Genomic DNA, 15,807 nt, shown 5'->3' with positions numbered 1-15,807 from the left:
GTTCACATGTGGGGGCGTCCACTGTTCTGGCACCACGGGGGCTTTGTAAATGCATATGGCCCCTGACTTCAATTCCAAACAAATTCTCTCTTCAAAAGCCCAATGGCGCTCCTTCTGTTATGAGACCTGTAGTGCGCCAGCAGAGCACTTTACGTCCACATATGGGGTATTTCCTTACTTGGGAGAAATTGGACTTAAAATTTTGGGGTCCATTTTCTCCTATTAACCCACGTGAAAATGAAAAATTTGGGTTAATACAACCATTTTAGTGTTAAAAATCAAATTTTTCATTTTGGGCTTCACTTTTTGCTGGCCATTTTCTCCTAATACTCCACGTGAAAATGAAAAATTTGGAACGCAGTCATTTTAGTGTTAAAAATCAAACTTTTCATTTTCATGTCCAACTTCAACAAATACCTGTCAAACACCTGTTAAAGGGGTATTCCGGGCATAAACATATTATCCCCTATCGAAAGGGTAGGGGATAAGATGTCTGTTCGCGGGGGGCCATAGAATGCGGGCTGCTGCAGGGAGATTGCAGGGGGTCCCAGCGGAGGGTCCCCCACGATCAGACATCTTATCCCCTATTCTTTCGAAAGGGGATAAGATGTTTTTGCCCGGAATACCCCTTTAAGGCTCCCTATACCCCGTGTTACATTCCTTGAGGGGTGTAGTTTCCCAAATAGTATGCCATGTGTTTTTTTTTTTTGCTGTTATGCCCCCCAAAAACCATTTCAGCAAATTTTGCCCTCCAATATCCCACAGTTGCTCTTTCCCTCTTGAGCCATGTTGTGCGCCCGCGAAGCACTTTACGTCAACATATGAGGTATTTCCTTACTCGAGAGAAATTAGGCTACAAATTTTGGGGGGCTTTTTCTCCTTATAACCCATGTAAAATGAAAATAATTGATCTATATGAACATGTTAGTGTAAAAAAATTGAGATTTAGATTTTTCTCCTCCACTTTGCTGCTGTTCCTGTGAAACCCCAAAAGGGTTAACAAACTTTCTGAATGTCATTTTGAATACTTTGAGGGGTGCAGTTTCTATAATGGGGTCATTTGTGGGGTATTTCTCACAGAAAGGCCCCACAAATCCACTTCAAACTTAACTGGTCCCTGAAAAATGCAGATTTTGAAGTTTTTGGTGAAAATTTTGAAAATTGATGCTCCGCTTTGAACCCCTCTTATGTCTTCAAAAAGTAAAAACATGTCACCTTTATGATGCCAACATAAAGTAGACATATTTGTGAATCAATATATAATTTATTTAGAATGTCCATTTTCCATACAAGCAGTTTCATGCTAAATTTTCAAAATTTTCATGACATTTTGTGATTTTTAATCAAGAAAGGATGCAAGGAACAACGGAAATTTACCAGTATGTTAAAGTAGAAAATGTCACGAAAAATCTGTCTCTGAATCAGAATAAAAGGTAAAAGCATCCCAGAGTTATTAAAGGGATACTCCGGTAGAACTTTTTTATTTTTTATTATTATTTTTTTTATCAACTGGTGCTAGAAAGTTAAACAGATTTGTAAATTACTTTTATAAAATTTTTTTAATCATTCCAGTACTTATTAGCTGCTGAATACTACAGAGGAATTTCTTTACTTTTTGTAACACAGAGCTCTCTGCTGACATCACGAGCACAGTGTTCTCTGCTGACATCTCTGTCCATTTTAAGAACTGTCCAGAGTAGGAGAAAATCCCCATGTGCTGCTCTGGACAGTTTCTAAAATGGACAGAGGTGTCAGCAGAGAGCACTGTGCTCTTGGTGTCAGCATAGAGCACTGTGTTCCAAAAAGAAAATCATTTTCTCTGTAGTATTCAGCAGTTAATAAATACTGGAAGGATTAAGATTTTTTAATAGAAGTAATTTACCAATCTGTATAACTTTCTGGCACCAGTTGATTTATAAAAAAATTTTTTTCCACTGGAGTACCCTTTAGAACCAAGGACGTACTGGTACGTCCTGAGTCCTTTCCCTTTCTATAACGCGGGGCCGCTAACAACGGCCAGGACCCGTGGCTAATAGCGCTCGGCAATGATCGTGGTGCCGCGCGCTATTAACCCTTTAGTTGAACGCTGAGTCTAAAGTGAAAGTAAATCACTGCCGGTTAGCTCAGGGGGCTGTTCGGAATATCCGCGGCGAAATCGCGTCATCCCGAACAGCTGTTAGACACGAGAAGGGTCTCCTACCTTGCCTCCTGGTGTCCGATCGCTGAATGACAGCTCAGTGCCAGAGATCCAGGCATGAGCAGTCAAGTGGCAGAATCACTGGTATCCTATGAGAAACCAGTGATCAATGTAAAAGATCAGTGTGTGCAGTGTTAAAGCCCCCTATGGGAGCTATAACATTGCAAAAAAAAAAAAGTGAAAAAATAAAAGTGAATAAAGATAATTTAACACCTTCCCTAATAAAAGTTTGAATCACCCCCCCCCCTTTCCCATTTAAAAAAAAAAACTGTGTAAATAAAAATAAACATGTGGTATCGCTGCGTGCGGAAATGTATAAAATGATAAATATATATAATTAACCCCTTAAGGACCCATGATGTACCGGTACGTCATGAGTCCTTTCCCTTTCTATAACGCGGGCCACGACGTCAGGTTAATAGCGCGCGGCAGTGACCGCGGTGCCGCTTGCTATAAACCCTTTCGACACTGCAAAAAAAAAAAGTGAATAAAGATAATTTAACACCTCCCCTATTAAAAGTTTGAATCACCCCCCTTTTCCCATTTAAAAAAAATGTGTAAATAAACATATGTGGTATCGGCGCGTGCAGAAATGTCCGATTTATAAAAAATATATAGTTAAACCGCATGGTCAATGGCGTACGCGCAAAAAAATTCCAAAGTCCAAAATAGTGTATTTTTGGTCATTTTTTATATTATGAAATGATGGATAAAAAGTGATCAACAAGTCCGATTCACACAAAAAGTGTACCACTAAAAACCTCAGATCACGGCGCAAAAAATGAGCCTTCATACCGACCCATACGTGGTAAAATAAAAAAGTTATAGGGGACAGAAGATGACAATTTTAAACGTATAAATTTTCCTGCATGTAGTTATGATTTTTTTTCAGAAGTACGACAAAATCAAAGCTATATAAGTAGGGTATCATTTTAATTGTATGGACCTACAGAATAAAGAGTGTGTCATTTTTACCGAAAAATGTACTGTGCAGAAACGGAAGCCCCCAAAAGTTACAAAATGGCGTTTTTTTTTTCAATTTTGTCTCGCAATGATTTTTTTTTTCCCTTTCGCCGTAGATTTTTTGGTAAAATGACTGACGCCATTACAAAGTAGAATTGGTGGCGCAAAAAATAAGCCATCATATGGATTTTTAGGTGCAAAATTGAAAGGGTTATGATTTTTTCAAAGGTAAGGAGGAAAAAACGAAAGTGCAAAAATGGAAAAACGCTGAGTCCTTAAAGGGGTACTCCGCCCCTAGACATCTTATCCCCTATCCAAAGGATAGGGGATAAGATGTCAGATCACCGGGGTCCCGCTGCTTGGGACCCTGGGGATCGCTGCTGCAGCACCCCGCTATCATTACTGCGCAGAGCGAGATCGCTCTGCACGTAATGACGGGCAATACAGGGGCCGGAGCATCGTTACGTCTCCGCCCCTCGTGACATCACGGCCTGCCCCGTCAATACAAGTCTATGGGAGGGGGCGTGGCGGTCGTCAGGCCCCCTGCCATAGACTTGCATTAAGGGGACGGGCCGTGATGTCATGAGGGGCGGAGCCATGACGTCACGCTGCTCCGGCCCCTGTATCGCCCGTCATTACGCACAGAGCGAACTCTCTCTGTGCAGTAATGATAGCGGGGTGCCGCAGCGGCGATCCCCGGGGTCCCCAGCAGCGGAACCGCGGCAATCTAACATCTTATCCCCTATCCTTTGGATAGGGGATAAGATGCCAGGGGCGGAGTACCCCTTTAAGGGGTTAAGGTGAAAATGAGCTGCGCCCTTAAGGGGTTAAAAACAAAACTATAACTCATCTTATAGATCTTGAAACGACCTATCCAGCAAAAGACATGTTTTGTCAAAATCTGCTCAGCAGATCTCCTGATATGGCCTTCCAAAGATCCCTCTGTTTGCAGCATGGAGGGAGAAGCAGACTCATTAACCACTTAGGGACTCAGCCCATTTTCACCTTAAGGACTACTTTTTTGCAATTCTAACCACTGTCACTTTATGAATTAAGGACGCAGCCCTTTTTCGCAATTCTGACCACTGTCCCTTTATGCATTAATAACTCTGGTAAAAATAAATCCAAAGAAAGGGCAAAATAATACCAATATATTTAAAGTCAAGTGTGTTGATGACTAACAATAAATCCTATATACACACTAGAACACCAATTTTATACATAAATAGTAAACTTTATTGAGAACATCATTTAATAAAAACAGTTAAAAGGGACAGTATAGCCAGACAAAAAAGGAGTTGGTAAGGCAGGTAGTATATCATTGGTTAGTATAAATGCAAAAATGCAAAACATGACATAGTTATTCCTAACTACAGAGTAGGGCCACCAGTATAACAATAATTATAAGTTACACATAACAGTCATGTAAAAGATTGCACCAAAAAACAAAGCTAACCTAAATAAGGAGGTCACTGAATAAGTAGCCTCCAGCGAGTGGTCAGGAGAAAGGGGAAAAGCAAGTAATGGTGTGCAATTAAAGCACAGAATATCAGCATTACCATGAGGCTTCCCCACTCACAAAGCACAGGCTGGGAGACATAGACAGTGTACCTACCTACACAACACCAGTACCCCAACGTCATTTCGCCGTTTGGCTTCCTCAGGGAGTATTAATAACTCTGGGATGCTTTTAGCAATTATTCTGAGATAGTTTTTTTTTTGTGACATATTCTACTTTATTTTAGTGGTAAATTTTCATCGTTACTTGCATCCTTTCTTGGTGAAAAATCCCAAGATGTCATGAAAATTCTGAAAATTTAGCATTTTTCGAACTTTGAAGCTCTCTGCTTGTAAGGAAAATGGATATTCCAAATTAATTTTATGTTAATTCACAAATACAATATGTCTACTTTATGTTGGCATCATAAAATGGACATATTTTTACTTTTTGAAAAAATTAGAAGGCTTCAAAATATAGCAGCAATTTTCAAAATTTTCATGAAAATTGCAAAATCTGAAGGGACAGATGTTACAGAACTACAACTCCCAGCATGCCTGGGCAGTCTAGGCATGCGGAGAGTTGTAGTTTGGCAACATCTGGAGGGCTACCGTTTGGGCACCACTGTAATAGTGGTCTCCAAACTGTGACCCTCCAAATGTTGCTGTGCCGCTGATCTCCGCTGTCTTCACCGATGATTGGCGATCCCCACGGCATCTTCTTTCCAGGTATTGGCCGCCATCTTCTCCCCCCTGTTCTGCCCGACATCCAGGGGTGGGCAGAGTGGGGGTTTCCATGGCAACCCCCTGTCATGCACTGCCATTGGTCAGAACTCATTTCTGACTAATGGCAGGGGATAGGAGGAGATCGCAGCGCTGCAACCTCGCTCCTATCCCTCAGGGTGATCGGGGCTGTCACTGACAGCTACGATCATCCCTATTTTCTGGGTGATCGGGTCACCAGAGAACCGATCAGCCCAGAATAGGAGAAAATCGCATGTCCGAATTGACATGCGATTTTCTCTGATCGCCGACATGGCGGGGGGGGGGGGGGGGGGGGGTGTCTCAGGACCCCCTTTGGCGATGTGCGGGGATGCCTGCTGAATGATTTCAGTAGGCATCCCGGTCCAATCCCCAACCGGCTAGCGTCGGGGACCGGAATTCCTACGGGCGTATCCATACGCCCTACGTACTTAAGGACTCGGGATGCAGGGCGTATGCATAAGTCCTACGTCCTGAACAGGTTAAATATATCAGTGCTGCATATCTCCTTTTTCTCGAGATCACATTCGTTGTTTGAAGTTCAGAAACTGTATATATTTATATATGTTATGTATTGATGTAATTCTCTTTTAACTTCCTTTCTAGGTGTCTCCACAGCAGCACAGACTTCGCTTTGAAGTGTTTGATGAAAACCGTTTGGTATGTTTCTTTACTATATTGTCAATTGTGTAAAGTAAGCAGATACTATTGCAGAAATCCATCATTTACATTTTATATAAATAATGCTTAAAGGGGTTGAGTTGTATAAACATCCTTCATCCACAGGCCCTACTATGCTAGTACTGCAACTAGATTTTTTGTTGCTCTACAAAAATGTGTATTTGATAATGTTTTCCATAGGAATTCATTAAGTAGGTTGAATCTGTCTTTAAAATTGCTTCAGAAAAAAAAGCAGTCAAGTGAGTAGCATAGCACTACTCAGAAATCCCAGCATGTTATCATGAGAACAAAATCTCCAACAAATCGCTTGATATAAATAGTTTTGTAGCGATTTCCATGCTACAGTAGCATTCCTATGTACAGTAATATTGCAACAAGTTTTAATAATGAGAAAAAAAAAAGTCCAGGTATTGCTCTGGCATTAGATGTATGGATGTTATAGATGAGGCAGTATGAGTATTCGTAAATGTATTATGACATTTACACACCATAAAGCATTTCTAATTGAATTACATTATAATCAATGGGAAAATGCTGCACAGTTCATGCAATTTTATTTTTATAGACTTAAAGAGAATATGTGATCAATAAATTAGCTATTGTTTATATATTAATTTATTTTTTACATTAGAAAAATATATACCAACAATTTTAATATATACTTACTCATTATTTTATAATCCTAAAATATTGCAGTTTCCATTCTGGCCGCTAGGCCTAAAACTAAGCTGAGATGTCCTGTTCAGTACTGATCATTTCCCGCCACTACCTTTTTTATCACAGACAGGAGTAAAGTGAAAGGTGGCACAGGTATATAGGTAACAGAGGTACACACAATAGCTGTCGCTCCTACCTGTAGAATTACCACTGAAAAGGTCACAGAGAACTTTCTAATTCATGTAAATGGGACAGATTGTGTCTAATGTCTATTTCCATTGTTCCTGCTGTACGGCTTTTCTCTGTCATGGCCAACAGCATTCTACATTCTGTTATTGGCTCTTAAAGGGCAACAGCATGGAATCTGAAATTACTTGTACACCTGTAGCATCACTTTTAGGGTACATTCCCACATGGCGTATTTGCTGCTGCGTATTTTATTTTCTCTGTTGAAGTCAATGGGTAGGAAAATACGCAGCAAATACGCAGCAAAATACGCCATGTGGGAACGTACCCTTAAACAGTAGAACATATCACAGAATTACCAGTTTATTTTCCTTTCATAAACATTAAAGGGACTCAATCTTACTAATGATTTGACAGTTCTTCTGTAGAGATTTTTCACATTTTACCTTATTTACTTAGTCCACTGTTTCATATGAGCTTGTTTCAACTGACAATATACAGAACACTGCCTCATTTTCCCCCAATGGTCACCTGCTAGTTGCAGCAAATGATGTGCTTAAAGGGGTATTCCAGGCCAAAACTTTTTTTTTATATATCAACTGGCTCCGGAAAGTTAAACAGATTTGTAAATTACTTCTATTAAAAAAAAATCTTAATCCTCCCAATAGTTATTAGCTTCTGAAGTTGAGTTGCTGTTTTCTGTCTGCTTTCTGATGACTCACGTCCCGGGAGCTGTCAGCTCCTATGGGGATATCCTCCCATCATGCACAGCTCCCGGGACATGACATCATCATTGAGCAGTTAGACAGAAAACTTCAGAAGCTAATAACTATTGGCAGGATTAAGATTTTTTTTTTTTTTTTTTTTTTTTTTCAATTCTTTATTTTCGAGTATTACAATACAACAGACCATACAAATGCAATATGAAATACATTACATAATGCTGATCAAGAAGAAAGAAAAGGAGAGAAAAGCAGGATAAAGGGGTTGTGTGGGCTAGGCCCCAGGCAACAATTAAAAAGACCATTATGTTCCTGTGTTGATGTATCATTATAGAATCAATAAGATAAATCTATCAAGAGAAGTATTGGCCAACATCCACTCAGGACATATAGAAAACATAAGGACAGACATGTCTATAGGCATCTAATAAGTTTGAAGTATTGTCACCTAGGAGCCCAGTTAATTAGGTTGAACTGTAATATAAGTATGGTACTGAACACGATAGGACCAATGAACATGGGTACAATGTGTCAGAGTACTGATAAAGAGGAAAGAAAGAGGAGAAATGAAAAGGCTTAGGAATACTCCAAGGTGGGAGGCAGTAGAAAGAGAAAATAGAGAGAAAGAGAGACAAGTGGAGGATAAAGAATAGATACAAGGTTTTTGGACGTGGGTGGGGAGGTGAGGAAGGGGGGGGGGGGAAGAGTGGGTTGGGAAAGAGGGGGGGGTGGGAGTTGTCTATGTGGTCATTTGCTGGGACCCAGTTGCGAGAGATCAGTATTAGCATCACGAAAGCCCAGCCAAGGAGCCCATATACTCCAGAATCTGTCATGTGATCGATCACTCCAACTGGAGAGCTCCTCCATTCTACACAACTGGGAAACCTTAGAGATCCACTGTTGAACTGTAGGAGGCGTTTCATCTAACCAATGTAGTGGGACTAATGCCTTGGCTGCAGTTAGCAAATGTGCAATCAAAGATCTCTTCGACAAGGGGCAATCCCTAGACGATAAGCCCAAAAGAACCGCCTCAGGTGAGAGAGGGACATGCCTTCCTACTACTTTGTCTATGATGAGATTTACCTCATTCCAGTAAGACGTTATCTTGGGACACGACCACCAGATGTGAGACAAAGAGCCCACGCCCCCATGGCATCTCCAGCATGTAGGGGAAGCACTCAGACCCCAATGGTGTAACAACTCAGGCGTCCTATACCATCTGGCTACTAGTTTAAAATGACCTTCTTGTAGCTTGACGCACCTAGAGAAGCCATGGGAGCCTGTTAGAATGGATTTCCTCTCTTGGTCCGTGAACTTGCGTCCCAACTCCTCCTCCCAGGATCCCAAGTACAACGGGTCAGAAGTTTGCCTCTCATCTCTCAAGCATGCGTTAAATGTGGAAAATTTTGGCTTGCAGTTCGGTGAAAGTTGCATCAACTTATCTATCCAGGTCGGGTTTTCACCAATGACATACACCTTTAGGAATTCAACACACGTCTCTCTAAGCATATGAAGATGTAGAAAGTTAGTTTTAAGGTGTGGAACTATCGTGGATAGTGTCTCAACTGTGGGTGGTTGGTTTCTGGCACAAAGGGTTTTGACAGGGACATGTTGAAAGTGGGACCACAAGTCGTCTGCCTCTTGTGTGTCAGGGTGAGCTGCATAAGGAATCAGGGAACTTGGAAAGCATGGAGAAATCGGTATCTTTCCGTGGTTTCCTTGTGTTGTGCCTTTATCATAAGCCCTTTTAATAGTGAGTGTACCTTTCAACAGTGGGTTATTAACATGTGAGAGGGAACGACGTGTAGGCAGCCAGACATGACGATCCATCCCATAGCCCCGGGAAGCCATTTGGGAGCATTCAAGTTCCGAGCTTCCCAGCAAGCTAGTTCTAGTAGAAATCTCAACCCATCTGTGAATATGGTTAGCTGTATAAAGCATAGTAATGTCTGGCATACCTATGCCACCGCTCCTCTTAGATCTAGTGAGAAGGGAATGTGCTAAACGTGGGCGCTTCCCTGACCAAAGGAAAGCTCCAAAGAGCCGTTTCCACTGCATGAGATACCATTTAGGTAGTTCTATGGGTACCATGCGTAGTAAGTAGAGTATGGACGGTACAATGTATGTCTGTAGGAGGTTGCGTCGCCCCACCCATGAAAGAAAGGGTAACTTATAGGAGTCAATCTTATTCTTCATTTTAGTCAGTAAGGGTATATAGTTAAGGTCAAACAAGTTGCTCAGCGACGAGGGAAGTGCTATGCCAAGGTATGTGATGTGTTTAGATGGCCATCTGTAGGACGAGGAAGATTGTAAACTCGAGGCTACATGAGGGGGTATCGTGACGTTCAGTATCTCCGACTTACTATAATTTACTTTGAAATTGGATAGGGTACCATACTCTTCAATAACGCCTTGAACACGAGGCAGAGCTTCAATAGGATTAGTGATCATTATGAGTAGATCATCAGCGAATGCTGCCGTAAGATGAGTCCTATCCCCTATTTGCAATCCCCTAATCGCCTCATCCTGCCTCAAGGCCTGGAGAAGAGTCTCCATCACGAGGACATACAGTGACGGCGATAGGGGGCACCCTTGTCGCGTCCCATTACATATGGGGAAAGACTCAGAAAGAGTGCCATTGACCCTAACCCGAGCGCTGGGTTCACTATATAAGGACATGATAGCTCGGATGAAGCGATCAGGGATGCGATATTTAGCTAACACCTTGGTCATGTAGTCCCACGCTACCCTATCGAACGCCTTCTCAGCATCTGTGCTGAGAAGGAGTAGGGGGATCTTTTTTTGTGTGGCATAGTGGATAGTGTGCATGACTCGTAATGCGTTATGTTTCCCCTCCCTGCCCCTCACAAAACCAGTCTGGTCCACATGAATAAGGCCAGGGAGGAGGGGGCGAAGTCTCATGGACAGCAGCTTAGCCCAGATCTTTAGGTCCATATTCAAGAGTGAAATGGGCCTATAACTCGAGCACAATAGGGGATCCTTACCTTCTTTTGGTAGAATAGTGATGTGTGCCTCTAGAGATTGGTGTGGCAAATGGGTGCCGCCAAGTAACGCGTTGCACCACTGAGTGAGCCGAGGCAGCAAAACTGCGCCCAACTTTTTATAGTATTGTAAGCTCAAGCCATCCGGTCCTGGGCTCTTCCCTATGGGGAAGGACTTTATTACTGCCTCAACTTCCTCAGCAGTGCAAGGCTTCAGCAATGTCTCCCCTTCTAGTGTGGTGAGAGTGGGTAAATTCAATCGATCCAAGAAAGTTTGGATTGCCTGTGTGCGTGGCGATGGTGTGGGGTTATTTGGGTGTATGTTATAAAGAGAATAGTAGAAGTCCCGGAATGCCGTTGCCATAGGGCCAGTATCCACGTGTTGGGTACCATCCGGCTCCACAATCCTATCAACGTGTGTTTTCTCTCTACGTTTTTTGATCATGGCCGACATGAGTCGTCCTCCTTTATTCCCATGTGAAAAGAGTTTTTGTTGAAAACGTATGACCTGGTCACCATGCTGTTTTGACAATATGTCTTTTAGTTGTTCCCTAAGGGAGGTCAAAGTCGTGTAGTTTCCGTCAACATCGGAATTCCCAGTTAACTGAGAGGAAGACTTTTCCATGTCAGTAATGTCCGCCAGTAATTGAGTGATTCGCGCCGACCGTTCTCTCTTTACTTTGGAGCCCAGCGATATGAGGAGACCCCTCACATAGGCCTTATGGGCTTCCCAAGTGATTGTAGGGGAGACATCTTGTGTGGTATTTATGTCAAAGTATTCAGTTATCTGAGACGAGAGCTTAGCAAGTTCTATGTTGTCAGATAGCAACGACTCATTCAATCGCCATGTCCTGGTCCTATTGGGTATGTGCGGTAGGGTGAGATTTGCTTGTACTGGAGCATGGTCAGATAATGTCCGCGATCCTATGTCGGACGATTGGATCGTGGTAAGTAGGCTATGATGACAGAAGATGTAGTCCAGTCGGTGAGAGGTCTTGTGGGGCGCAGAGTAGAATGAGTATGTCCGTTCCGTCGGGTGCATCGCTCGCCACACATCAGTCAGTTCCATGTCATGTAGTCGGTTGCGAAGTGTGCGGATAGCAAGGCTTGAGGTGTAAGTGTTAGTAGACGAGGTGTCGAGAGATGGATCTAGTGGGAGGTTTAAGTCTGCACCAAGTATTATGGGGCCTTCAGCAAATGACCTCAACTTATCAAGGGTTTTTAACAACCAGGGGACCTGTTTTTTGTTAGGGGTGTACAATGAGGCTAAGGTGTATGTCATGGATCCAACCTTACCTTTAACAAATAGAGACCTGCCATCTCCTCCGTCATGGACAGCGATTAAAGTGAATGGGACATCCTTCTGTATTGCGATAGTGACCCCACGGGAGGAGGAGTTGGAGCTGCAACTGTGGAACCAATGCAAGAAGTTATTAGTGGGTAGTCTAGGGACCCTTCCCTGTTTGAAATGAGTCTCCTGTAAAAAAAGGAAGTCAACCTTTTCTCTAGCTAGCAACGTGAAGATGCTATGTCTCTTGCATGGTGAGTTGAACCCTTTCAAGTTATACGTGAGGAATTTTAATGTGTTCATTGGAGAAGAAATCTACAGTTTCCTCAGGTGGTTAGGGTATCTATCGACCCAGGGAGGATGTTGGGTATGTGGGTAGGGAAGTGGGAGTAGGGTAGGACGTTGAGGATAGGACTGGGTGGGTGTGAGTAAGAGAGTGGAGAATGAGGAAAGGAGGAAAGAGAAAAGTAAGGACAGAGGAAAAATACAGTAAGACAAGCGGTCCTTTCTAAAGAGGTGGGACCGTGATAGTGATAAAATTAGAACTGAACAATGAATTATCAGCCAAGGCCAAAAATTCAATTGGGTGGGAGACGGAGGGGTTCCTGAACCGACAGCCGGTCCTAGGCCGACCATGAATCTTTCTGCTTACATATAAACTTAATAAAACAACGGCATACGATGAAAAGTATCAAATAAACATCTGCCTACAACTAATGCTGGGCTACTGTAACTCCGTGGGAACCATCGCTAGGAGTAGCCCCTGAGGTGCGTGCAGTGACCATGCAGTGGCCTATGGTCACCGGGGGGGGGGGGGGGGTGGGGGGGGGGAGTGGGGGAGGGGGGGGGGGTCGAGTAATGGAGAGGAGTGGGGGAAAGGTTGGTGGGGGAGGGGAGGAGGTGAAAATAGGGGAGGAGGGGGGGGGGTGACGGGGGTGGAGAACAGGGGAGGAGGGGGGGGGGGGGGGGGGGGGGGGGAGGGGGTAGGGCCGCCAGGCTCGCAAGTGGTCAGTTATACATAATATAGAGAAAGCAATAAACATTTAGCATAGCAATATAAAACATTCACAATGTGGACTTCCTCAGGGAGTCTCCCACAGTAACTTTAATCAGGTATGAGGGACCTCCGCATATTGATCACATTGATCACAGGATGAACAGGGACATTTCCCCATCGGGTCTTGGACTAATAAGCAGTTGACTAGTGCCATAAATCCGCTATAGGAAGCTTGAGCAGTCCTGTGGGTACTGATAGATGGTAGCATTTATGTGAGTCAGCGAAAGTCCACATCGCGATGGTAGGCAACATAATAAAAATGACTTATGGGAGTCCAGGAACATCTAAGCTGGCATGAGATCTCAACCCCTGCAGTCCATCCCAAACCCCCCTGCCCCTCCGAGATGGTGCCGCCCCGGTACACCACAGCAGCCACATCATTCCAGTAAAGCCACTTTAGCCAGATGGGTAAAAAAAGGGATATACCTACTAACCGTAAGAGTCCGGTATGTATCTTGAGAAAGTAGGGAACTACTGATCAGTCCACCGGAGAACGGTACCTTAATGCAGGGAGTTGTAAAACTAGAGCAAATGTACCCATCTGTGATCTTCAGGTAGAGGAGCAGTCAGATCTCTGGTGAGCCTTTTGTTGCTTCTTCTGCTTGGGAGATTTGAAGCGTTCCACTTTCGACCACTGCGACATCTTGGGTAAGGCAGGTAGTGTGTGGCTGTGCTGTACCGGTAGCCACGACGGGACCTCAATCTTTTCAATTCCCAAGAAAGGCCATAGCTTCTCCAGCTCATCAGGATCGCGTATAGCGAGACGTCTTCCATCCTTCAGCACCGAGAGGCCAAAAGGATACAGCCAGGTATAGGGTGCATTGATCTCCCTGAGACGTTGAAGCAGGGGATTCAGTAGTCGGCGTTTAGCCAGTGTAGATGGTGCAATGTCCTGAAATAATTTCACCGCCACACCCTCGTGGAGTACGGAGTCGGCCTCTCTGTTTGCTTTCAGGATCGCAGCCGTATCCAGGTAGCTAAGAAGGCCGCATATGATATCTCTGGGTGGTTCGGACGGTTTCGGTTTAGGCCTCAGCGCTCTATGTACTCTCTCTATGATCACCTCTTCGGCCCTCTCGCTCCCCAGCAAGGATGCGAAAATCTGGCGGGTCACTGCCGGTAGGGAGTCCGCCGCGAACGTCTCCGGAACCCCTTTTATTCTGATATTCCGGCGCCTGCTGCGGTTCTCCTGATCTTCAAGGAGCAAGAGTGCCCTATTAAGCTGGGTTTCCTGTGCCCTTAGGTGGTGAGAAGCAGAGTCACAGAAAGAGACAGTGTCGGTGAGTGCATTTTCTAGGTGTTCGGTGCGATAGCCCACCTGTTTCACATCTGTCTTGATCTCCACGAGTTCCTGTAGTAGCGGCGCCATTGCTGTTTGTATTGCTTTAGTCACTGCTTGTTGCACCGTCTTCCTTATGAGGGCCTTAGTAACCGACAGTCGCGTGTCTTCTCCACCAGAGTCGTTGAAGGTCCCTGGGAGGCTTTCCCTATCGGACCCGTCCTCTTTCTCAGCATCGCTAACAAGTGCGGCGGTCGGCGCCATCTTGTAGGGCCTTGCTGGGCTCTGCTCCGGTTTTCTTTTCAGAAATGCGGCCATGTCCGATTGATTATTTCGGGTCTTGGTCGGTCCAGGAGTGGTACCGGACTTTGTGTCATCATGTTTGCCCATTTTGGCAGGTATTTGTGAGCCGTGTAGGTCAGCTTAGGACTTAGGCTGTGGAGAGCAGCGCGTTCATGCGGCCATCCAGCTCAGCGGTCAGGCTCCGCCCCCCATTAAGATTTTTTAATAAAGTAATTTACAAATCTAAGAGAAAAGGAGTCTCAGCTCACCTGGGGCGTGCACGGCTACCTCCAACCAAAGCAGGAAAAAGGCCAGCACGGCTGAATGAAATCTTCAAAACTTTATTCACGAATCCTCGTTAAAAACCTTCATGGTGGCAGAAAGACACGGACATATACAAAAGTAGAAAAATTGCACATGGAAAAACAGTCCCAAACAAGGCTGACGCTTTTCAGGTTGCTATACCCTTACCCATAGCTCATATAAAAAAAAAAGGTTTTGCCTGGAATACCCCTTTAATTTAGAAAACTTCTCATTCGGAACAGCAGAGTCAGCAGCTGTGGCTTCACAAAAGGCATGCTTAATTTCCAATACACAGATGCCAGCTTTGAAATCAATCCTTTAGCTCGAAACGCCTGGTTCCTCAGCTGGTGGTATATATTAATTTATTGTACACTGGGGGTTTTATAGTCTTATTTTTTTTTTTCCTTCATGCTTTTTGTTCACAGAGTTGAAATAGTTACATTTAAACTTTCATGGAACAGTACCTGCTCCTTTATCTATCTAATAATGCAATGCTCTGTTGATTAATCATGCCTGGTCTTTCTCATGAGGCTAGACACCCCTGTTCCACCAGATATGTCATAAAAGTCTCTGGAGAGAATTATTATTATTTTTATAGCTTTTATGTGCAAAATCCGAACAGTTTATATGAGGGCAGCATATAAAAGGGAGAGGTCAATGTCATATTGGCCAAAATTTACAAAACTTTTTTGGAGCAATCAAAGAATACAGCAGCTGTGTATAATAGAAAAAAAGAAAACAAATCAGTTCACCCCTGTCAGTCTCAATAAATGTTGTCAGGTCATGTATGATCTTCAATGTGTTTCTTTTTAATCCACATTTATTTTTGTGGATTTCTAACAAATGTTTGTATTTTATCATGGAAGGCTGGTGACTGGAACCAACCTACAGCCTGGAATCAGACCTGCTGTATTCATGGGTAGAGCATTCT

At 43.6% G+C, this 15,807-nt stretch overlaps 1 protein-coding gene across 4 annotated transcripts in view; it reads left to right on the top strand.

Moving 5' to 3' along the window:
• Window positions 1–15,807, top strand: part of NEDD4 (NEDD4 E3 ubiquitin protein ligase) — a 247,024-nt gene that overhangs the window by 47,544 nt on the left and 183,673 nt on the right. For all 4 annotated transcript variants that reach the window (XM_056572379.1, XM_056572380.1, XM_056572378.1 and 1 more), the window contains exon 5: window positions 6,026–6,079. In XM_056572379.1, the coding sequence (XP_056428354.1) occupies window positions 6,026–6,079 (54 nt within the window). The remainder of the gene's footprint in view (window positions 1–6,025; window positions 6,080–15,807) is intronic.

The sequence above is a fragment of the Hyla sarda genome, chromosome 4, assembly GCF_029499605.1.
Source record: "Hyla sarda isolate aHylSar1 chromosome 4, aHylSar1.hap1, whole genome shotgun sequence".
Lineage (NCBI taxonomy): Eukaryota > Metazoa > Chordata > Amphibia > Anura > Hylidae > Hyla > Hyla sarda.
This window is presented reverse-complemented; position numbering and strand designations above follow the sequence as displayed.